The 24,528-nt window shown below is 45.9% G+C and overlaps 1 protein-coding gene and 2 pseudogenes across 3 annotated transcripts; 2 read left to right on the plus strand and 1 right to left on the minus strand.

Moving 5' to 3' along the window:
• The first annotated feature begins 2,714 nt into the window (after positions 1-2,714).
• On the plus strand, positions 2,715-7,448 carry LOC136481899 (uncharacterized). 3 transcript variants are annotated; one of them, XM_066479180.1, is made up of 10 exons: positions 2,715-2,817; positions 2,890-3,141; positions 4,966-5,075; positions 5,497-5,565; positions 6,204-6,319; positions 6,419-6,473; positions 6,557-6,677; positions 6,764-6,811; positions 6,911-7,005; positions 7,094-7,447. In XM_066479180.1, the coding sequence occupies exons 2-10, from the start codon at positions 3,009-3,011 to the stop codon at positions 7,190-7,192; spliced, it is 846 nt and encodes a 281-aa protein (XP_066335277.1). In that variant the 5' UTR covers positions 2,715-2,817; positions 2,890-3,008; the 3' UTR covers positions 7,193-7,447. The 3 variants fall into 3 exon arrangements, with proteins under 3 accessions (XP_066335277.1, XP_066335278.1, XP_066335279.1); XM_066479181.1 differs by having other exon boundaries at positions 2,741-3,141; positions 7,094-7,448; XM_066479182.1 differs by lacking the exons at positions 2,715-2,817; positions 2,890-3,141 and adding an exon at positions 4,670-4,795.
• Positions 7,449-7,597: 149 nt separating this feature from the next.
• On the minus strand, positions 7,598-9,084 carry LOC136481898 (pentatricopeptide repeat-containing protein At4g21065-like; annotated as a pseudogene).
• A 5,324-nt stretch (positions 9,085-14,408) lies between these two features.
• LOC136479856 (uncharacterized) overlaps positions 14,409-24,528 on the plus strand; it is a 64,009-nt pseudogene continuing 53,889 nt past the window's right edge.

Consider the following 24,528-nt stretch of genomic DNA (forward strand, 5'->3'; position numbering starts at 1 on the left):
AAAATCTGATGTACCTGTTGTACGTCGCGTAGCACGGACCGATTGCTTGTGAAGGGTACTGCAGACTGGGCAGAGGCAATCATGTCGGCCAAGCACCACGCATGCATGCGCAGCTGTTGGACGTAGCGTACTACGCCTACGCGCACGCAACGCCCGGAGGAGTCAGTTCGATTCCGATACAGACGGTACATGCATCATCATGCGTATGGCCGCGCTAGCTATGGCCTCAGGCAGGCAGGCAGGCAGGCAGGCTGGCATGCGCGGACCATTATTTTGTCTCGTTTACGCGGTGCAGCTAGCCAGCCAGCCATCCGGTGATCGGCGACACTGCCGTGTAGCCGCAGCTGGGCACAATAATGTTTGTCCCCTCTGTTGCGCGCAGACTTGCTTGTGATCGAGTGCAACAGGGAACACACAGCTTTGACTCCAGTTAGGCTAAGTTGGTGTTAGCATCGGATGACTAAAATTTAGGAGATATGTTGAAAGAATGTTGTATGGAATATTCGGATACTAATAAAAAAATAAATTATATAATCCCTTAGTACTCTATGAGACGATTTTTTTTAAGCCTAATTAATCCGTCATTAGCATATGTACTGTAGCACCACATTGTCAAATCATGGACTAATTAGGCTTAAAAGATTCCTCTCGTAAATTAGTCGCAAACTATGTAATTAGTTTTGTAATTAGTTTATATTTAATACTCTATGCATATATTCAAATATTCGATAGGACAACGACTAAAATTTAGGAGGGGCAACCAAACACCACCTAATTTGGACCCACGTTTTAGGAAACTGCTAGTATCACGGCTCGTTTGTTTAGCCCTGATTTCACTGGGAATAATTTGACGTGATCAAAGATTGTATAAATTAGCACAACATTTTAGGTTAGAATCGTTCCAGAGATCCATTCGGTTATCTGAAACTAAAAACCAAAATTCATATGACTGTGCAATTTATTTTTGGGTATAGTTTCAGTTGGTCCTTATCGAATTGACCAATGAGCGTACACATGCGTATCCAGAATTTCACAGAAATCAAGCTCGAGGATTGAGCAGCTGAAGTTAATTGCACTACTTTCATAGTTGGTCCATAAATAGAGTTGAATGTGCAAATATCTTTTCCTGCTCTTCTCTCAACCAATTGTGTAATTTGCTAATGCCTTGTTTAGTTTCTCTCTCTAAAATTTAGTCCATATCCCATCGATGTTAGGACAAATGCATAGAGTATTAAATATAGACTAAAAAATAACTAATTATACATATTGCGACTAATTTGAGAGACGGATTTTTTAAGCCTAATTAGTCCATGATGTGACAATGTGGTGCTACAGTATAACTAATTGCTTTCATATGAGGCTGAGAGGGACATGCATGGAGATAATGGAAACATGTCACATGTTAGAATCTGTGTAACTCATGTCGAAATATATACTTAGTGGATGTAATTAGAATGTTACCAATACATATGTTGTAAATTGTGTTTCGTACATGTTAGTTGGTGATATGTCATGAATATAGTTTTTTCAAATGAGCTATAACTCAACCATATTTTCTTTTCGGCCTTCGCACATATCATTGTCGGGCTCAGATGGAAACTGACTATGGTAGTTCCTTTACTGGTTCACAAAGAGATCCACCATAATAATCATTTCTATAGGCGATTTATTAAGAGACTCCCATGTAATTATCATTTCTATAGGCTAGTCTTAGACTTTAATAAACATTCTTTATAGGCGTTTCATATATCACAATATGTGTTTTTTCGACCAATGGTCATGTTACATGATTTCTACAAATTGATAGATACTATCAAAAACCAACTATAAAAATACTTTAAAACCATCATTATTGTTGGGAGTTAGCCTAATAGTGGGTGTGGGTCATCATCCCCTTTGCCTGATAACTGTCTTTATAGCCTTTTCTAGAATTTTCGCACTTCGAAAGTATTACAAAGAGCGGCATCCTCATAGTACTGAGGACCACTTCAGCCTTCGCAAATGAATGCTCTTTGCGTTGAAGACAAAAGCCAACAAAGGACCCAACACCAAGGGTTTCCAGGCGAGTGCGTGGATGAGTAATGTCACGGGGCAATGTAATTCCGGTTGTAACCTCGAATATCCTAAGAATATAGTTGGTAGGTCTAGGGCATTTTGTAATAATTGTAAATAAAGTGACCCATTAGCTCCCTATATAAATACGTTTTCTATCATAATAGATGAGGAGAGAGAAGAAAATAAAACCCTCATGTGCTATCTAACTCTTCATGTGTTTCGAACTTTGTTGCCAGCAAAGTTCTCTAGCTCCCCCACATCGAAGAAGCTTTGAGATTTTCGATATCCCAACAACTAAAAATGGATTTTTGTCATAGTGATTCTCTTTTGCATGTCTTGATGACAGAAGGTACGATAATAAGAAGGTTTATATGCGTCCTTTTTTTTGTTTTTCCTATTATATTTTACATATAAGGTGACTTGAAATGTACTGTACCCTTAAATCCAGTGGCCTACACGGACCCTGGTCCCACCACCAGAACCTAAACATAATAATAAGGAAATAAGTATATATATAACCGTAATCTTGTGTGAGAACAGATAAGGTAGGGAGAGAGAGACGTACAATCAGAGAGGGGACCCCAATAAAAAAACTTTTTTGAAAAGAAAAAAAAACCTATAAGCCGGACATTTAAATTGGAGCTCTTGTGCCACCGGGGCGTGGCGACAAGGCACAACGCGACGTGCTTCCTCCCCGGAACAGCGCCACCCAACCCAACCACGCGACGAGCCGACGACCGCCGCCGCCGCCGCCCGCCCCGCGTCCGTCCAGCACCTCTCCCTCTCTCGCTTTTCCTCCGCATTATTCTCACGCGGTCCTCCCATCTTCCTCAGCACCGCGCGCGAGAAGAAGAAGAAGCCGTCCGCCCACCGCGCGGAGGTGGCCGGCCGGCCGCCGGCGCCGGGTTACGTGCAGCGGCAAGCAACCGTTAGCTGCTACTACAAGGCGGAGAATGGAGGCTACGGCAGCGGCTCCAGCGCCAGCGGCGGAGAGGGACCCGAAGCACCACCACGGATGTCTGGCCGTCAGGACGTCGCTGCCGCGGTGCGCCCTCGGCGCCGGCTCCTCTCTGCCTGGATCTTCCGGTGAGTAGAACGTCTCCTGAGTCCAGACTAATCCCCTTCCCTTCCTTGTGATTTGTCTCCCCTTCGCAATGCGTGATGTCTTCTTCCGTTTGCGTAATTCATCTAATAGCAGCTTTCTTACATTTATGGTACCTTTATTTATTTTTACTGGTGTTCTTGAAGCGGCGAATATTCTCCTCTGCGGTGGGCCTCGCCGTGCTGATGAGTTTTCAATGATATTCCTCTGTTCCTGCAGAGTTCATTCATCACTTCTTTTCTTGCACTCTTTTCAGGAGCTGTTGTAATCCTCGCAGGGGCCGAGGCCGGTCCTTTTCTTTTCACGACTTTTGCTGCATTTGGCGTTCTTTTCATCTTTTGGGCAATGTCATTTTGCGGCGTATTGATGTTAGCACCTACCCGTTTGGCTGTGGCCGGTCGTAAACGATAGTAAATTTTTAGCTGGAATAGTATTTTTCTCTCACACAAACCAACCAACAGTACTTCTTTAAGAACTAGCAACGATACGAACCAGCCAACCGAACCGGCTGTAATGATAGCAGGACGCTGCCATTTTCCATGTAAAAAAAGTCAGCACTGCATGTGCCTCTCAATCCTGTACTTGGTGTCGCTTTTGCCACCATTTAGCGGCCTAGGAGAGGAGAGGCAGGATAAACCTAGAGAGAGGAACTAATCATGGTTCTTATCCTCTCTCCTTTTCCAGAGGCTAAAAAAGCATATTCTGGGGCCAAAATATTTGTACCCAGTTTTGTTTGAAGTTTTAGTCGGCCATTAGTTCCCACGGTAAGATGTGAAACTTTGTCTCCATGTTTGAAAGACTGACAGACCGCGTTGATCGCATAAGAATATTAAAAAGAAAAACTCGTACGGCTGCAGTGTCAGTCTTGCTTGTAGTTTTCCTCATTTTTTCTCTTCTTTTTTACAATTTGTATTGTAGTGAATCCTAGCATTGTTTTTAAAATTTTTAGTTTTTTATCACTTCAGTCCCTGAAATAAAATGTTCAGAGTTTCTGGTTAATCTATCGTTTCCATAGTGTTTAATGTTTGCCACGGTCACACGGTACTCTACCAGCATTTTCAGTTGTGCTCAGAGTTGCAAGATTCATCTGTTGCCGTCCTCACCCTTTCCCTGCTCATTTTGGTACTAAATGATGGCGCCTTTCTGCCTCAAAGATACACATGACCAAGCCACATCAACCACTATTTTGAGAAATAATTCTGAACTATCAGCTCAACAACAGCAAGACAAGCCAACAGTTGCTTTGGCTTCTGGACATGGCTTTGTTGGGCTCACACGTCTCTCACCGGTGGGAGGCATCCGATTTGGTAGGAAATCTGGGCGCTGATAGGTGGCAGATTTGTTGGGCAATGAAAACAGTGGTTGGTGAGAAACTCTTGGGGCTGTTTGCCTCAGATTAAGAACATTGTCATGTACTGTGACCTCATGTTAGGGGTGGTATCAGTTTGGTAGGATTCAAAAACACTTGCTCTGTCTTCATCCTATCATGATAGATCCATTTCAGTATAATACAAAGAGTCCAAGCTAGTATTTAAGATGGCTTACAAGGCTAGTGTCAATAGCTCTGAGATCCCTGGCCCTGAGGAATTTTTGGCTCTGGGATGCTGGGGCAGCTAGCACTGTGGGCCAAAATTGCCAGTTCTGATATTCCTCCTCTGTCTCAGCTCACCTTTTTTTTTGGTTTTTACTTTTAGTACAGTACATATATAGATGATTTCAAGTTTGGGACATATGTACAGCTGGTTTTATGAGAAATACATGTTTCATGTTCACTGATCATGTGATGTAATGTGATTGTCCTTGTGCAGATGAAGCGTCATGTGGATCACCGAGATGGATAGGGAGAGGCCTCTCATGTGTGTGCATCAAGCGAAAAGGCACATATGAAAGAATATGCATGAACCTCACACCAGTGCAGGTAATAGACTAACAGTTCATTATTAGAATGATATGCAAGAGTTTCTATGGTGGCAAGTGACCACTCAAAAGGACTTCCAAGGGCTTTTCCTTTAAGCTATTATTAGTTTATTACAATCAAATGAGCATTTGGTGGTTCTGTGTAATTTCAATGTACAATTTAAACTCTGAAGGATAGACATAGCAAAATAGGTGGTCCTGCTAAAAAAAATTCTGGAGAATGTCTTTTCGTATGCATCAAGTTTTTTTTTTTTTTTTTTTTGGGGGGGGGGGGGGGGGGGGGGGGATATCCTTAATTGCAGTGTTTCTGATCCATGTCACATATTGGGTTAAAAGTAGTAAAGCTAACGACTTTAACAGGCAAGCTGCTTAATGAGACTGAAACCACTTGTTATTCTATTCCAATTGCTGGTAATTTGCAGGAAGAAAGGCTTCAGAGATTGAAGCATCGCATGAAGGTTTACTTTGATCCATCTAGACGAGATCACCAGGTGAGATTTCTGCCATAAGTACAGTAAATGTTTCATTCAATTGATTAGCTCTGCACTTGCTCTTGTCAATATAATGTGGGAAGTACTGAATTGCATAGAACAGTTGCTCCAAAAAGAATTGTATTATTTTTCAAGATTTAAAATCAAGTATAAGTACTTACTTTTCTTTGCCACTGGGAATCTTGTGCTTTCCTGGACTGGACAGCTGCTCACGTCGGTACTTCTATATATGCATCACTTTCAGCTTGAATACTTTAACAATGCTACTTCTAAAAACTGAGATCATTAAATCAGTCTATGCACTTGGCGGCATAATTTTGTGGTATTGAGTCATACATATATGATGGCAATTAGGAACTAAAAAGTTACGCAAAATGTTTAGTACTGCATAATCAGTTTGGCATTAGTTTCTATACATGGATATTTATGTGGTACAGCATAAAAATATAATTATGCAGTACTAAATCATGAAAATTATGCATATAGTAGAAATCAGCAAGTACACATTTCTTTTCCAAAATGTTTACGGCTGACTTCTCAGCTTGTCAGTAGTTTTTGCACCTGGGTAGTTATGTCTCTGTTTATTTCGCTATCTCAATCAACTGAACCCTGGTAAGCAAATATACTAACAATGACAGGAAGCACTGAAAGCTCTTTGGCATGCAACATACCCTGATCAAGAACTTCAAGGTTTGATATCTGAACAGTGGAAGGACATGGGTTGGCAAGGAAGAGACCCATCAACTGACTTTAGGTAGACAATGACTGATCCGAACCAAAAGTTCTCAGAGTACCTTGGAAGTGCATACAGCTTTTAGTACCAAATCAAGTGACGTTTGAATACATGTGACAGAGGTGCAGGATTCATATCTCTGGAGAATCTTTTGTTCTTTGCCAAGACATTCTCCGTAAGCACTATGTACTGGTTGTTTCATTATTTGAAAGTCCTCTAGTCTTGCTGGTGAATAACAATCATATTTTACTTCCACAGGCCTCATTTCAGAGACTTCTAAAGAAACAGTGTGGTAACAGAGCCACATGGGAGTACCCATTTGCAGTTGCTGGTGTAAATATTACATTCATGATCATGCAGATGCTCGATCTCCAGTCAAGTAAGGACTGACCCAAACTCTCCAATGCCACCTGGGTATGATTATAAAAGGTGGTTTTCTGAACACAATGTTAATGTTAACAACAGCTAAGCCAAGAACATTTGTGCGAGCCATTTTTATCCAAATGCTCTCAGGTAGGACTGTTACAGTTGACTTTTTCTTTGTTTTTTTTGCTCTGACATGTGAAAATACCATCAGTATCTAACAACTTGCCCTTGATTTCCTTGTCCCAGAGGATGAGTGGGCATTTGATCTGCTCTACTGCGTCGCATTTGTTGTGATGGACAAGCAGTGGCTGGACAAGAATGCGTCTTACATGGACTTCAATGTACGTTCTGCGTATGCACATTTCATCCTATGTTTCAACTCAAAGTGCAAATCTTCTACTGATCTCATGTTTGTGATGCCACTACCAGGAGGTGCTGAAGTCGACAAGAGCCCAGCTGGAGAGGGAGCTTATGCTGGACGATGTCATCCACATCGACGACATGCCATCATATAGCCTGCTTTGCTAGTAACCAAAATACCGAATTCGCTGGAGAACAGAACTGAGTTGATGGTTCAACTATATAGGACCTCCCTTTCTCTGATTTCTGGGAGAAATTTTTTAGCAACAAAGTAGAGTGATGATGTACTGGTATCATGCTGAATTTGGGCGTCTGTACTCTGTAGACAACTCATCTGCATATTTACCATGCCGAATTAGTATTGCTGTCATTCGGTGCTAATGATGATGATATGCATATTCTCAGAAGTGTTGCAATGCTCCGTATTTGTCTACACACTTGTCAGCTATCTAATATTGATCCCTTAGATGCATTTGATCCATCCATTATTCTCCTAGCTGCATCATCTTTTCTGGAGAATGGCCATTGTCACAAACTTGCAGCAGAACTTCACTTCATGAGCACAAAGCCCCAACCGGGCAACTAGACAAGCATATTCCCTTGCGGTGGCAGTGACTCTGGTTGCTCCAGTGACCCATCACCATCAACTGCACTTGTCCCAGGGATCTTAGAGAGCCGTGCTCCCTTCATCTCCTTCCTCAGCTTGTCCACGTCCTGCCACCTACCAGCTTCGGCATACAAGTTGGACAGTACCACATACACTCCGTGGTTACTGGGATCCAGTTTCAGCATCTCCACCGCTGCCCGCTCCGCAATCTCAATGCCACCGTGGTTCTTGCAGGCTGTCAGGAGTGCTCCCCATATCACGGTGTCCGCCTCGCATGACATTCCCCGTATCATATCCTCTGCCTCCGACAAGAGGCCGGCACGACCAAGGAGGTCCACCATGCATCCGTAGTGCTGGATTCCTGGAGCGATCCCAAAGTCCTTCTCCATGGACCTGAACAGTCTGCGGGCCTCGTCCAGCAGCCCTGGGTGGGAGCATGCCGAGAGCGCCCCGACGAGTGTGGTTGCGTTCGGTGGCACACACTCCTGCTGCATCCACCTGAAAAGGTTGAGCGCGCGCCCGCTGTGCCCGTGGTGTGCCAGCCCCGAGATGAGAGCGTTCCATGCACCCGGCACGCGCCGTTCTGGCAGCCCGTCCAGAACTGCAGACGCCTCCTTGATTGCGCCATTTTTGACGTACATATCGATCAACGCCGTGCCGAGGATGGTGCCAACTGCCATGCCCCGTGCCACCATTAGGTCGTGCACGTGACGGCCCATCTCGAGCCCGCCCAACGCTGACCGCGCGCACGCCGACAGCACAGATGCCAGCGTGGCGCCGCAGGGCTGGAAGCCCACGCGGACCATCTCATCGAACGCCGCCATCGCGTCCTCGTGCCGCCCGTTCTGCGCGTACGTGGAGACCATGGTAGTGTACACGCCCGCGTTCCGCTCGGGCACCTCGTCGAATACCCTGCGCGCGGCCCGGAGGCGGCCCACCACAGAGTAGACCCGAACGAGGCCATTGCCGACGTAGGCGTCGAGGTGGACCCCGTGCCTGACGGCGAGCGCATGGAGCTGTTCGGTGACGGGGAGCGGGAGCGGAAGGCGCGCGGCGGCCTTTAGGAGGAAGGGGAAGGTGTGCCGGCCGGGCGCGAGGGCATCAGTGACACGTAGGCGGGAGAAGAAGGGGAAGGCGGCGGCCGGGTCCGGGGAGGAGGCGAGCACGCGGAGTTGGGCGCGCAGGGGAGGGAGGAGAGGAGCGCGAGTGCGGCGGCAGCGGGATTTGGGGAGAGGGCCGCGTAGGCGGTCAGGAGCCGGGACGCGGCGAAAGCGTCCTCGACGAGGCGGCCGGAGACGATCATGGCCGTGTGCACGCGGGCTAGGGCGCGAGGTGTGGCGGAGCGGTCGGCGAGGAGGGAGAGGTTCGGGCGGAGGCTCACGCGCGCGCCGACGGCAGCCGCGACGAGCGGCGCCGAAGGCATGTTTGGATCCTGTACCTTCGATGTTCGATAGATGGCAGGTACCGAGCGGGGAAGGCAAAATGGCAATCGGAGGTGGTGTCTTAGATCTCACAAACTATGTACTTATAAAAAATGTAAGTACTTATGATATCAAAGTATTATTAGATTTATTATGAGATGTATATTTTTATAGTATACTTCGTTATGAATATTAATATTATATATATATATAATTAAAATTTAGAAACTTTAGCTATAATTGTTTTTTTAAGACGAGGTAGTACCAATCTTAGGATTTACTATTATAAATGTTGTCTTCAAATAACTTATGTTTTTTCATTTTCATGTGTGGAACTATAGTGGATTAGATTGTAGAACCCATTTAATTAAAAGGATCATTTGGATTCTACAATTATAATTCTCAAAGGTCTTACTATTCACCTATTCTAAATCTTACCATTGATTCTTTGAAATACACTATGGTGTATGCTTGGAAAGGACTTCGGCCCACCTACAGGCATACACAACGTCATAGTATTTTTGTATGGACAGAACTGCCTTTCCACATTTCTCTATATGTCACTGACGTGTGGACCCCACTAGTCATCTATTTCCTCCTTCCTTCCCCACCTTCTTCTCCACGACATCTTCTTTCCCAACTGCCCGATGTTGGCCTTGCCCTGCTGACCAAAGCGCACGCTACCGCTGGTCGCTTGTCATGCTCCTACAGGCGCGTGGGCGAGCCGCCGTGGCGGCCACGTAGGTGCGTGGGCGAGCGGCCACCGCCGCGTAGGGAGTGGAATTCAATGGGTTGAGACTCAACTACAAAATAGAGGGACTGCTATGATATGTTCTGAATGAGGAGCACTGTTTTAGGACGATTGCATGAAACTTTAATGATTATGGGTTGAAACCAAGTAGAGAAGCCTGTACAAAGGAAGCCTTAGGAATGTTTGTGTCGACATGGGGTGGTCCTTAATCTTCTAGACAAGTCAAAAGTAAGTTTGGACATTCCCTAGAAATTTTTAGTATAAACTTTACTGAGGTCGTAGAGAGTATTAGTAGAATGGTTGTTGACATCATAGAACCTAAAGATTCTCAATTCAATGAGGTGTATTCTAGGCTTCAAGAACTCCATTTTTGGGCACATTTATTTCAAAGATTGCATTTAGTGCAATTGGTGGAACCCATATACCTATAACTGTGCCTTTAAGTGAGCAACCAAAATACTTCGGTTGACATGGATATGCTTCGGAAAATGTCATGACTATTTGGGACATTGATACGAGATTTACATTAGTGATGAGTGGTTGGCTTGGATTAGTTCATGATACCCACGTACTATTGGATACCTTGGTGACATACAAGGAATAATTTCCACATCCACACGAAGGTACCATACTTACGTGCATAAATTTTCTATAACACACTTGCATGCTATCAAACAGTACACTAATACTTCATTTTTTCTAGAGAAGTAATATGGAGTTGATTCTATATATTCTTACTGAAAGGGATTTCTTGCACCTTACAAAAAGGTCAAAGGTATCATATATAGTGATGACAACGGTCGTCACCCGATGGGAGCAAAGGAGGTGTTCAACCATGCACATTCGTCCATCTAGGATGTGATCGAGCGTTCTTTCGGAGTTCTGAAGAAGAAGTGACGTATTCCCTTAGACTTGCCTAGTTATCCAATAGATACAACAACAACAACAAAGCCTTTAAGTTTCAAATAAGTTGAGGTATGTTAGAGTTGAAACCCAGCAGAAACAATCAAGGTTCAGGCACATGAATAGCTGTTTTTCAAGCACTCCTATCTAAGGCTAAGTCTTTGGGTATATTCCATCCTTTCAGGTCTCCTTTTTTTTTGCCTCTACCCAAGTCAACTTCGGTCTTCCTCTGTCTCTCTCCACGTTACTATCCTAGCTTAGGATTCCACTACACATCGGTGCCTCTGGAGGTCTTCGTTGGACATGTCCAAACCATCTCAACCGGTGTTGGATAAGCTTTTCTTCAATTGGTGCTACCCCTAATCTATCACGCATATCATTGTTCCGAACTCGACCCCTTCTTATATGACCGTAAATCCAACGCAACATACGCATTTCCGCGATACTTATCTATTGAACATGTCGTCTTTTCGTAGGCCAACATTCTGCACCATACAACATAGCAGGTCTAATCGCCGTCCTATAAAACTTGCCTTTTAGCTTCTGTGGTACCCTTTTGTCATATAGGACACCAGATGCTTGGCGCCACTTTATCCACCCAGCTTTGATTCTATAGCTAACATCTTCATCAATATCTCCGTCTCTCGGTAGCATTGATCATAAATATCGAAAGGTATCCTTCCTAGGCACTACTTGACCTTCCAAACTAATATCTTCCTCCTCCCGAGTACTAGTGCCGAAGTCAAATCTCATATACTCAGTTTTAGTTCTACTGAGTCTAAAACCTTTGGACTCCAAAGTCTCCCGCCATAACTCCAATTTTGATTCACTTTTGTTTGGCTTTTATCAACTAGCACAACATCGTCTGCGAAAAGCATACACCAAGGGATGTCCCCTTGTATGTTCCTTGTGACCTCATCCATCTCTAAGGCAAATAGATAAGGGCTCAAAGCTGACCCTTGATATAGTCCTATCATAATCGGGAAGTCATCCGTGTCTCCATTACTCGTTCGAACACTAGTCACAACATTGTTGTACATGTCCTTAATGAGCCCGACGTACTTTGTTGGGACTTTATGTTTGTCCAAAGCCCATCATATAACATTCATTAGTATTTTATCATAAGCCTTCTCTAAGTCAATAAAAATCATGTGTAGATCCTTCTTCTTCTCCCAATACCGCTCTATAACTTGTCTTATTAAGAAAATGGCTTCCATGGTTGACCTTCCGGGCATGAAACCAAATTGGTTCATAGAGACCCGCGTTATTGTTCTCAAGCGATGCTCGATAACTCTCTCCCATAGCTTCATAGTATGGCTTATCAACTTAATTCCCCTGTAATTAGTACAACTTTGAATTTCTCCTTTATTCTTATAGATCGGTACCAATATACTTCTCCTCCACTCGTCAGGCATCTTATTCGATCGAAAAATATGGTTGAATAGCTTGGTTAGCCATTCAATAGATAAACAATAAAAATTATAATTGTTGCAATGACTCTCCACAACTTCTTTAGAGATAGTGCCATACATGACGCATGCTTTTGAGAACTACCATGAAGATGGTGCTCAGACTACAGATACAACAAATGCTGAATGTGGTCCAATAGATGACTCGGATATGGGTGCTTTGTGTGATTCTATTATAGCCGCTTTGGTAGCGTAAGATTTTTTTAAGTAGCTTTGTATTTTGTCTTGTAAAACAAGCAGAGACTACGGTAAACTCGCTTGGCTATTGGCTTAATCACTAGCAAACTCTCTTATGTTGCATTAACCAATGTACATGTGCATTTGCTCCAAATATGAAGAGACTAATATCCTTTTAATTAGAAAATTATGGAACTATTAGCCCGAAGGTAATTAAAAAACTAGTTCATAATGCATATTTCTATTCACCAACTAATCTAAGACATCATCAACTCTAGAGACACCATCATCAGTTCTAAGGAAATGCATATACTCAGGATAGACAATCTTCACTGGAAAAATCAGGATCACCAAACACATAGGGTCTGCCCTTGTTTAGTTCGTGAAAAGTTTTCTAAAAAAGTGCTACAGTATCCATTACATCAAATCTTGCGATACGTGCATGGAGTATTAAATATAGACGAAAAAAAACTAATTGTACAGTTTGGTTGGAAATTGCGAGACGAACGTTTTGAGCCTAATTAGTCCATGATTGAACACTAATTGTCAAATAAAAATGAAAGTGCTACAGTAGCCAAATTTCTAACTTTTCACCAACTAAACACGGGCTTGGTTTGTTTTCCTGCATAACTCCTTATCCGGGCCTCTACAATGCAGTTTTTCCATGTTTGGTTATCCACACATGCCTATACGTAACAGCGTCCTTAAAGCAAGCCTAGTCTGTATCCCAATATTTGACCAAATCCTGCGTACACAGTGCACCATTGCTCCTGTACCCGCTTACGCAAAAAACCAATCAGTATTGCCTTGTGCAGCTTAAAGATATGCTACATGTAACCTCTAATACATTATAATAGTAACCATTCAGATCCACGACGACTTCGGCTACGCAGATAGCCACTTTCCTAGAAAGGCTCAGCACAAATGAGCTGTTCCAGGTAGGACCAAAGTAGAGGGGGCTCATCAATTCGGGACTTGGCTTCCTTCGCATCGACGCCATCGCTGCTTCCGCATTTAACACCCACTCCACTCGGCGGATGGCGCGCGTTACACTTGCGCTGCAGCGGAGCCTTTGGACTCGGTAAAAGTGTTTGGTTGGTGGGATGGGATGGGATGGGATAGGATGGGAGTGGGATGATCATGGAGCTGTTTGGTTGAGAGGTGAGGCTGTCCTACCTTCATTTTATCTGGGAATATTCTTAGTTGATGTCGTGACTCCCGTCCCTGTTTTTAGGACGGACAGAGTCGTCCTCCCTGGGATGAGCCACGACGGGGAAGACGAGCGCGGGCAGCAAGAGGTGGCACATGTGGGTGAGCTCCGGCACCGGCCATGCCGCGCGGTTCATCTCTGCCGCTAGCCATGCCGTGCGGGTGAGGAAGAGGCGGCGGCGCGCGTAGGCCCGGCGGAGCAGGGGGAGGAAGAGTGAGGTTCGGCACCACCGCGTGGGCCAACCCTGCGAGCGCGCGGGTGGGATCCGACCTTGTGCCGTGTGGCTGAGCTCGCCGGCGGAGGAAGCGCTCAGTGGCTCGCTGCCGAGCTCGGGGCAGATGAGGCCCATGGCGGTGGGCGGCCGAGCTCGAGGCGGAGGACGGAAGAGGCACGGGGCGGGCGGCTAGCTGGCCTCGTCGGCGGAGGAGTCCCCAGGCGGGCCACGGCCGTGCTTGTCGGGGAAGAAACGAGGGGCGACGCGTGACCAAGCTATGGAGCAGGCGTCAGGAGGAAGAGATAAGGAGAGAGAGAGAGAGAGAGAGAGAGAGAGAGAGAGAGAGAGAGAGAGAGAGAGGAAGAGATAAGGAGAAGAGAAGAAAAAAGAAAAAAAGAAAAAAAACTTACAAATAGGTCCCACTTGTCGGTAGCTCATCCCACTTTTTATGTTTCTGAACCAAACACAAAATGGGTCGATCCCGTCCCTCATCAACCAAACAGAAAATGGAGCCATCCCGTCCCATAAATCAGAGACAGGACCGTCCCACTCCATCTTGACTCCCAACCAAACGCTACCTAAGCGTCGGCCCCCGTCCTGACCTCCCGCGATCAACCACAGTCCCTCAATCCATGGGTGCAGCGGAGGAGCGCGACGGCGAGGAGCAGCGCCGCCCCCTCCTCTCCTCTGCCCCGCCAGCTAGGTTCCGCTCCATTCGCCGCTGCTGTCGTGAACGCCGACGGAGCGTTCAAATCGTCTGCTCCCGATCCCATCTCGTCAGGCCCGTCCCATCCTCTGACTCATCTATGGGGACCTCATTTCTGCAGCCGCAACGGACCAGCAGCAGTACCAGTTCCTGGGCTGGAGCAGCTCTTCGGTGCTACGCGGCGGTGGCGGGGGCTAGGAAGGGTCCGAGGTGAGTGCCGATGAGGTCAGGTCCGCCACCGCCGCCGGCTTCTACACGCCCTAGGCCCCGCCTCCCCATGGCGACTACGCCTACGCTTACCCGCCATCCATCCACAGCGCCGTGCTCTCCCCGTCCCCATCTCATGCCCCATCGTCTCCGCATCCAAATGGTAATTCGCCGCCGGGGGTGCTCTGTTTCTCCCCCACCAGCCGCCACATAGTCTTCCTTTTTCTTCTTCCATTTTCCCCAACTGATGAAGGAGTTGTCGAAACTGTTGGTGTTGGGTTGCAGCTGCAGAAGGGTTGGCGATTGTTCCTCAAGGGCCATATCCATACGGTGGCAGTTACCAACCTTCTGAGAGAGTCGGGAGGTCAGCTTTTTTTCAGTCGAAATGCATGTTCGTCGTATGTTCTTTCTACCTTTTGGTTGCAACCTGTGCGCAGCTCAGAAGTACCAAGCTATAAATGAGTTGCTTAACTTCAATTTTTCATTTTTCATAATTGGTACTTGTCGGGTTCATAAACCCGGGGTCCCTCATGGAATGGCTCCTCAACGAAGGCTCGGCCCAGTAGACAATGTTGCGAACAACGTGCAACTCATGGGCTAACCCAAACACCTAAACGACAGGCCAGAAGGACAAACCAATCTCCGACCAGAAGTCCTGGCCGAGGAGGAACAACGCCCGCTTCCGACTCCAACCCGCCTCTCCGACCAGAAGGCCTGGCCAAACACCACTCTCTGACTTCGACCCGCGTCTCCGACCAGGGATGCGCCAAACCCCTACTTACAGCTCTTCTTCGACTAGCGCAATCAGAGCTGACTAGGACCAGCCGACCGGGGACGCCCGCTCGGTAAGGACGAGGACACAGACGGAGAAAGTAAGGCAGGACACCCAAGTCAACCGTAATACCAAGGACCATACCCTGTACACCTATAGGACAGTACCCTGTGACCTTCCCAAGCAGTGTTGTAGGCGCCGACATTTTCCCTAAAGTGTTGTGGGCGCCATCAACTCCCATACCAGACAAACACGGTAAGGCACCCCCCACATGCCTCTGGGTGTCAACAGTGTTGTGGAAGCTGGCATTTACCATACCAGGCGAACATGGTAAGACCCCCTACATGTCTTTGGGCATCAACAGTATGGCAGGCACCGACATCTGCCATATCAAAAGAAGAAGACGCAACCTCCCACGTGCATCTGACATTAAACAGTATTATGGGCGTCTACCATCCTCTCGTACCCACCGACGTGGGCAACAAGACTTAGCAACATACGCACTCTCTCCCTCTCACTTGCAAGGCCACCTCCTTCATCTATAAAAGGGGATGCTCTCTCTCTCAAGAGAGAGATCGACTCAGTTCTCCAACATACAACAACAGAACCACCATTTTCAAACACTCGAGTACACACTCGAACACTTAGCACATAGCGGGGCTCCCGTCACTCTCGGCCCTTTAGACCAGAATCCGACCGTACCTCTTATACCCCCCATCTTTCTCCCTTCTGTTTGTAACCCCACAGCAAACTTCGAGCACCTGGGCTCAGGAATAAAGTCATCAACCGACTCAAACTGGACGTAGGGCACGTTGCCTGAACCAATATAAACCCTGTGTTATTGAGTGCTAGGCCACCTTCGATCACAACATACAACAAAACTACAAATATTTACATGTTGGTCACTTTCTGCACCGACAGTTGGTGCCGTCCATGGGGAAGACGCTGCACGTTCACACTTTTGGTCATCGGATGGCCCACTTTTCCGCCACCTTTGCCATGGCGGGCTCAAGCGATATGACTCGCTTCGGCTCACTAGAGTTTCCCACACTCCCACTTGTTGGGATGTGGGTTCCACCCATCTTCGAGCCATCCCAGGCCTTCCTCTTTGGAAGCCTAGACTTCGTCGTCGACCGGCTCGATGTACTACACCTCCGCGAGGAGGCACCTGTTCCGGCGCCCGTTGGAGGGGCGCCCTCCATTGGCTCCAGGACGCACGACGATTTCAACAACAAGGCACCTACGCTTTATTCCGAGTAAATTCTCTGCTCAAACCCCGCTATGAGTAATGTGCATACTGTTATTTACTCTCTATTTACTATCTCCCGCCGATTATCCGGAGGGACCGTATTGTCTGCACCGCAAACATCGTACGACCGGTTCCCCTACGGCCTCGCGTCCCCCGTGGACGCGTGCGCTCATGGGCTCTGAAGAACGCTGGCACCACCCTGTCTCACATCCGAGTTCGTGGGAATGGCGAGCTATGCTCCCACCACTTTCCATGAACTCCTGGATGATGAGGTTGAGAGCGACGTCTCCAACATCGGTGACGTGGCACCTAGTCACCATCCATCTCGGGAGTGCACTATGGTGGATGCTTTGGGACAGCCACCGATGGTTGTAGAGTCTGTGTAGACTCACACCCCTCTGGACCCACGTGCGGGGGTCCTTGCGTTCGCATAAGGGCACACCGAGGAATATGACAACGGCGGCAGAACCAGCCGTCGCTTGCGCCGGTGCGCTCGGTGTAGCATGTTGTGCCACATGCACATGACCCCTGTGAGCGCCCCTAGGGTCACGCTCGCCAGGTCTAGCGCAACATCATGAACGAGGGGAACGACCCCCATAGTTTGCTCGGGCTAGCCAGAACATCGCCACTGCAGTAATGCTTCTGCGTGGCGTCCCCGAGCCCGTCGACCCCCAAGAGCGGGCGGTCTACCGGAACCTCCAGGCGCTGGTGGAAGCCGCCATCGTTCAACAGGCGGAAAGCTCCGCATCGTGACTCTGACTCGTGTCCTCTCTCCCCATGTCACAGAACCGACCAATTTATAAGAGCACAAGTACAAAAACAATCACCGAAACGATCAAATTCTCGAACTTGAGCCCATATAAACCCGGTAGTCAACCGAAATCTCGAAGGATTTCAAACCAACTTGCATACAACCAAGATCACAGTAATTCAACATAACATATCATATGTTACAACATTTTGCATACGTTCGCAAATAGGTTACATCATCACAGAGTCATTGTTATTACAAAACAAGTCTTGTAAACATGCGGAAGCAAATAGTTTAACTCACACACAGAGTTCAAATAAACATACTGGTTTGCTGATCACAGACCACAAAAGCATTCAGATAAGAGAAAAGAGATCATGCCCATGATCTAGTCTTCATCACCCACCGGGTGGAGATAGTACTTGCAGAATCCCTGATATAGAAGGTCATCTGCAACAAGAGGGAATAAACCCTGAGTACGGGAATGTACTCAACTAGACTTACCTGTTGAAAACCAAATAAATGACACCAAGGATTATGCATAGCTTAATGTAGTGGAGCTGACTGACACTTTCTTTTTGTAGAAAAGCATAAGTAATAATGATCAACACTTAACCTGAACTAGCAGTGACTTTTTAGCCATTAACTTGTCATCTATATTAGCATCTGTACTAAGCAATCATTTTATTAGGGTGCAAACATTAATAACCATATCAGGTATTCATTGTGGCAACCTTATCATCATCCATTTAACCATATCGTTAAATTAATTGAATCTATGTTGCCGCTGCTCAGTCAAGTTCTCACTATCCGGGAGAGACGGCGATTCGAATCGATTCCTATCCAGCTGGAGGGGTATTCCTAAACACAAACCCTGCTTCCCCCATCAGGGTCGCAACAAGTCACCTTTGGTACGATTCAGGAGTCGCGAGTCCGAACAGATCGACATTCTCATAGAACCACTCTGCCAAGGTTGTTCGGGACTCTAACCCGCCTTGGACTTATGCCAATGGCTCTCCGCACATCCTTACTACCTCCAGAATGTCGCCACTGCTCGCGTCCTCGGCCTGAGTCGAGCTACTAGGCTTCGCGGTCGGAACGACTTATCCGGCTAGCTAAGTGTTAGGCTGCGTTCAACATGACATGAGGACGTACAGCGTATCGGTCCTTAAACGACTCAGACGGAGTCACTATGTTCAAACCTACACAAGACCCCGCCCGGTCTTAAATCATTATTCACATGGTTCTTTTCCACGATAGCAAATATAGCCAACCGTGATCCACCTCATCCTAAAGCTCGCAGGTGACAGGAAATCACCTGACTTCTACCGCACTAAGCATGGCTAAGCATTTAACCGTTCCTGAACTTAAATAGGATTCCAGTGCGATATCTGGACAAGGAAGGATATATAATGCGGCAATTGGTTCCAACCAATTCCTATACTTAATGCATCATCAACAATAAAAGATACTCAATGTATTTGTAAAAACATGGGAGGCTTACTATGCTCCGGGGCTTGCCTTTCAGGAACGAGGAAGGCTGGTGGTCAGGGCACTCGGGCAATTCCTCCGCGGCGACTGCTTCGTCGGCTTCCTGCACCTCGGGTTCCTCCTCCTGGTTGGATCCCTCAAACTCCAGCAACGTCACTCCCTCCGGCACACCTATTGCATGAATGCGCAAGATAAATATCATGGATGCACATGTACGAATGTCGGGGATGCTCGGGGAATGCACATGTTCGCTGTAGTTTGCATATTCCAACTTAAGCCCTATTCAAATCACTTTCACTTACCACGTTTATACAACCTAAGGTATAATTGCTCATCTTCCGTTAATGACCTAGCACCTGCACCTAAGCATATTCTCAAGTTAGGCTAACCCCTAAACAATCAATGAGAACATTGCACAATCATACACTCAAGCATTTGTATTACAACCAAATGGAGACTATGTAGCGGTACAGTAAACTAGCCATAACTAGAGATTTATAATTCCAAATGACATGCAACAAGACAATCTAGAAAGATTATAAAATTGTCTACAATACATTTTCAGACCTCAAAGCATGATTCGAACGTTTACCAGGTCGAACTCGTAAATCAACAGAACTCTGTCCTCACAAGGTAGAGAATAAGCAAAGACTGGAACCTAACTTTAAACAGCTGTAGTTTCAAAACTACTAGGCCAAATGCCCTCAAATTTTGACAGGAGCTAGATACATAGATTATCTACAACTCTTGTATTCATTACAATCACAGAAAACCAAAATATCATGGGGAGCTTTCTAAAGTCCCCAGATCTTCCAGAGGGACATAATGCAAATGAAATACTTAGTAACTCATGAGGTAAACATATAATTGGACAACACTAAATCTACTCACATGTCACACATATCACAAGAACACCAGAAAGTAGGGTGTCCATCACCAAAACATTTCTTTTAATACATTTCTTAATTTCTTTAATTAATTAGGGGAAATAGTAAACATATATGAACACTGCCCCATTAATTCTACAAAAATTACAGTAGACACTACATGCTCTAAGTAGACTATCATAAAAATTTCACACCATTTGAGTAAGTATAACAACCTACACAAAAATGGTAAGGCAGAATGACTTAAAATGGCATAATTAGGAAACCCTAGTGAAAAGTGTCAACCAATAGATTTCATATTTTTCCTAGCATCTATAAGGTACCAAGATACTACCTACCAAGTTTCATGGCCATAGGATTCATAGATAATTTACAAAAATTCACACAAGTATCTACCAATGATAAAAGGAAAATCTATAACTCAAAAACTACACATGCAATGACTCTCAAATTTTAACTAGAGCTTCTACTAAGGAAGACTAGCTTACCCACAAAATTTCACAATTTTTGGATCAAGGAAACTCAAGATATGATTTAAACAAGTTTGCATGCATTCAAAAACACTTTTCAAGTTCCTATTTAATTCATCCAAAATTTCTACATAAAGTGTTCAAGACATATTTTTCTTAAATACTAGACCTAACTGTGAGTCTAACAAAATTGGAACCATCCAATTTGGATCTACATAACAGGAGATACAAAAATATCAAATCAGCATTCAAAACTGCATTTTTGAACTAGCCCTAAGAACTACAGCCACTGACATCCGGGACCCGGGTGTCAGCTGACCCCACCGGTCAGTGACCGCGAAAATAGAGGAGGCGCACGCGACGGCGTGGCTCGCCAACGGCGGCTGCTCTGGCAAATTCAACGGCACCGGCATGCTCCCCAAGTTCCCCCACGTGGATTGACCCCCCTAAGCCTAGACTCTAGCGGCCCCTAAGCACGCCGACTAGGGAAGACGAGACTGGCTTGGTCGGTAAGGTCTTCACAGGAGCTGCTACAAGCAAGGGGGAAGACGAGACGAGGACTAGGGATGGAGGAATGGTGCAGTGGTGCGTTGGCCATGATGAGCGCCATCTCCGGCGATGCTCAGCCATGGCGGCGGTGGTGGAAATGGTCACAACGACCTTACCTAAGCTCGAGTGGCTCAGCTACACGGTGGAGGGCGGAGAGGCGAACACGGCGGAGCTCCAAACGAGCTATCCGACGTGTTTTTGCGGTGGTGCGAGAGCTAGGCGACGACAAAGCAGGAGCGGCTGCTTGCTTGGCGTAGCGCGCGGTGGAGGTGAAGAAAGGCGAACTGGAGCGGGTGAGTGCATCGACAGGCGCGGGGTGGCTTCAAGACACGGCTGCGACGCCACAATGCGCACGGCGCATGGCCAGCGCGGTCAGCCAGCCGTCGACGCGTGGCGTACACGCGGCCACCGAGTTCTGAATCGCCCGAGCACTGTAGCGTCTGAATTTTTCGTTTCAGTAACCAACGAGCCGACTGACAGCGAAACTTGTTGACAATGGGTCTCTCAATCCGTGGCGATCTAGGGTAAGTTGTAGTTAATAAAGTTGGAGACCTACGTGAGTACTACAAGTTTGCTAATTGGAGCTCGAGCTAGTTTGGCTTGGTTAGTGAGATACAGTGCTCCAAACATCAGCTCATGAAACTGAAAAGCAGTTCCAACACTTAAACAATTTTTCAATGTTGAATCCACCATCAAGCTGACTTGTGGGCCATGTTTGAGCATGTTGTGCACATTTTCATGAGATGGCCATAAAATAACTTTTGTTCCTTACATAATTCTCTACATCTTTGCTTTAGGTTGCTCAGACATGCAAACATCCTAAGCCACACTTTTTAACACAGTCAAACAAAAGGGTTCAGGGGTCAAATTTGGTCAACCATGACTTGGAAACCTAATTAGTCAAAGTGACCAACATGAACAATGTTCCAAAAGACATTCTATGTGTAACTAAGTTACTTACAAGCATTTCTAGCCACACCATGCATTGGTCACACAAGAATCAATCAAGGTATGTACGAAACAATGAAAAACACAAGAAATGTTGCAAATGTTTCATAGTCATGTTTCACATGTTTCATGATCTTGTTGCATAGTATTAACTAATCTTGTTTCACTAAGTGAGTGGCACATGTTGCACTCAAGTGTTGCACACTTTACATTTCATAAAAGAGACAACACACATGAAATATACAACATGTTGCAATGTTTCGAGATCATGTTTCATGTGATATAAGTTCACGAAGGGATGCATGATGCTCATGTTCATGAAATGCAGTGCAATGTGCAAGCTAAACACCAGGGGTGTTACACCCCACTAGTGGAGAAGCACCAGATGGATCACTCCATCCGCTCACCATTACAGCCGCCAAGGGCGGCTTGGGAGGCTGCGGCTGCGCCGCGGTCTGACTTGGCGCCTGCTCCACACCAATCGCTGGTACGTGAACAACTCAGTCCGCACCAAGATGCTCGCAACATCATCAACAACTAACATCAGGCCATGTTTAATGATGATGTCCTTCGAGCAGCGGCGAAGGCAGGCGACGCTGGCCCCAACTGGAACATCAAGTGGAGCGGTGAAACGCGCCCTAGGCATGGTTGCCGGCTAGACGACCGGAGTCCTAGCCTGGAGGGCCTGGGACCATGGGACTTTGGCTAGTGTATCCATAGAGTGCCGTTCCCATAGCGCTTCTGACCGCACACTAACATCGCCAAGTACACCAGAAAGACGAACCCCAATATTTGGCTCGAACATTTCTGGCTCGCCTGCTAAGCCGAAGTGAAAGTGCATCTAGCCCTTTAGTGGGTTTTGGATGATTGAATGACAACGTGATTAAAGGTCTAACCCATTTGTTAAGTGTGGACAGGTAATAGGTTATCTCACGGGTACTTAATAAAAGCCAAAATGATGTGTTGTTGCATAAACAATCTAGTTCAAGCATAAGACAACAATACAAATGGAATTCATGCAAAGGCTTATTTATTGTGGGATTTCCATGTACTATGTGAAAGCAAGCTTGTAAGAATTAATTAATGAGACATAAGGGATTGCATATGGAATGGTCTCATATTTGAAGCTTGCTAAATTGAAATGAAAAAGATAACAATACATGAATGGATGATTCAACACAAGATGTGACTTGGTGGCTTGAGATGGTGAAGATAGCAAGGAAAGGCTTCGAGGTACTAAGCAAGGGTGAAGGGCAAGCGACGGCTTGGTGGCCGAAGAACCTAGCTAGGGTGAAGAAGGAAGTACTTGCATTTAGTTGAGGTACTAATCAAGCTATGATGGCCGTGTTTATGTAGAGGATCAAATCACTATTGGAGTGTTTGATGGAAGTGACTTGATACATTTGAGATTATTCAAATTTGATGAATGGAATCAAGTCACGTGCTCAAGATGGCTATGCTCAAGTGAAAAGATCAATATCAATATGTTGGCACCCTCACTTGATGAAGAGTGGAATACATGGCTTCGGTTAAAAGAGATCAATTCAAAAGGTTTAAATTCATTATACTCTTTATAATTGAGTTAATAGGAATGACGTACTATTAAGAGGGATGCATCATGTTGATAGATAATGTTTCATAAGTGCTCAAGCCAACCCATGTGAGTTTTGAGTGTTTGAGAGACAAAAGAGCTAACCTGTGTTTTGCTGGTCTGGCAATACCAGACGTGTTCGGTATTGATACCAGACATGTCCGGTATATGCCCAGCCACAATAAAATTCTTGTTGTTCTCAGGTTGGTTTGTCAGGAGTTCCGACAATGGTCAGGAGTTCTAACGTCTAGTTTTCAAAAGCCTTGAGGGTCGGGAGTTCCGACGTGAGTTGGGAGTTCCGACTGTCAGAAGTTCCGGCATGAGTTGGGAGTTCCAACACCTCACATACTTTAACTCAGTTACATGGTTTTCAAATATGCTAAGGGTCAGGAGTTCCGGCATTCATCGGGAGTTCCAACGCCTCATATTGTCACTATAACTTAGTTACCATTGTCTGTTATGCAACGACTATAAAACGGCTAGTTTTTCCAAGGGGGCTATAAATACCCCCAAGTATCCACCTTTGGAGGCTGCTGATTCTGCTGGTTGCCACACACGTTTTTGAGCCTTGCCTACTCTCCCAACCCTCTCTTAGTGAGTGATTGATCAAATTTGCCAAATCAAATTGTGGGTTGAGTGAAATTCAAAAAGGGAGAAATCCAACCACTTGAGCACTTGTGCATATTGTCAATCTCATGATTCGCATTTGTTACTCTTGGACTCTTTGGTCCTAGATGGTTAGGCGTCGCTGGAGAGCACCCGAGAGATTGTGGTGTGCCTTGGAAAGTTTGTAACGGTCGATTCCACCGCCTCGGAATCAACCAGTGGAAGGAGGAAAAGGAGTTAGAAAAGACTCCGGCTAGAGAGACCTTCATGGTATCCTCTAGGGTTGACCTTCGCTGGGTCGCCCACAGCCCCCTCAACGGAGAGTAGGACTCAAACGAGTTCGAACTTCAGTAAACCAAATATCATGTCTCAATTCACATTTCATTCGATATTTATGTTGCTCTAGCTCTTGTGTAGGTTCTCTGTGTATATTATCATCTCTAGTAGGTGCCTATAGTTTGGTTTGAAGATAGAAATCAAAAGGAGCAAGTTCGGGGCTGATCTGCAAAAATCGTGTATACCAGA

Source organism: Miscanthus floridulus, chromosome 9 (genome assembly GCF_019320115.1).
Source record: "Miscanthus floridulus cultivar M001 chromosome 9, ASM1932011v1, whole genome shotgun sequence".
NCBI lineage: Eukaryota > Viridiplantae > Streptophyta > Magnoliopsida > Poales > Poaceae > Miscanthus > Miscanthus floridulus.

Coding starts and splice junctions, on each gene's coding strand:
- LOC136481899 (XM_066479180.1), top strand. CDS start 3,009: ATGGAGGCTACGGCAGCGGCTCCAGCGCCAGCGGCGGAGAGGGACCCG. Junction 5,076..5,496: donor TGAACCTCACACCAGTGCAG/GTAATAGACTAA, acceptor GGTAATTTGCAG/GAAGAAAGGCTTCAGAGATT. Junction 6,812..6,910: donor TTTTATCCAAATGCTCTCAG/GTAGGACTGTTA, acceptor TCCTTGTCCCAG/AGGATGAGTGGGCATTTGAT.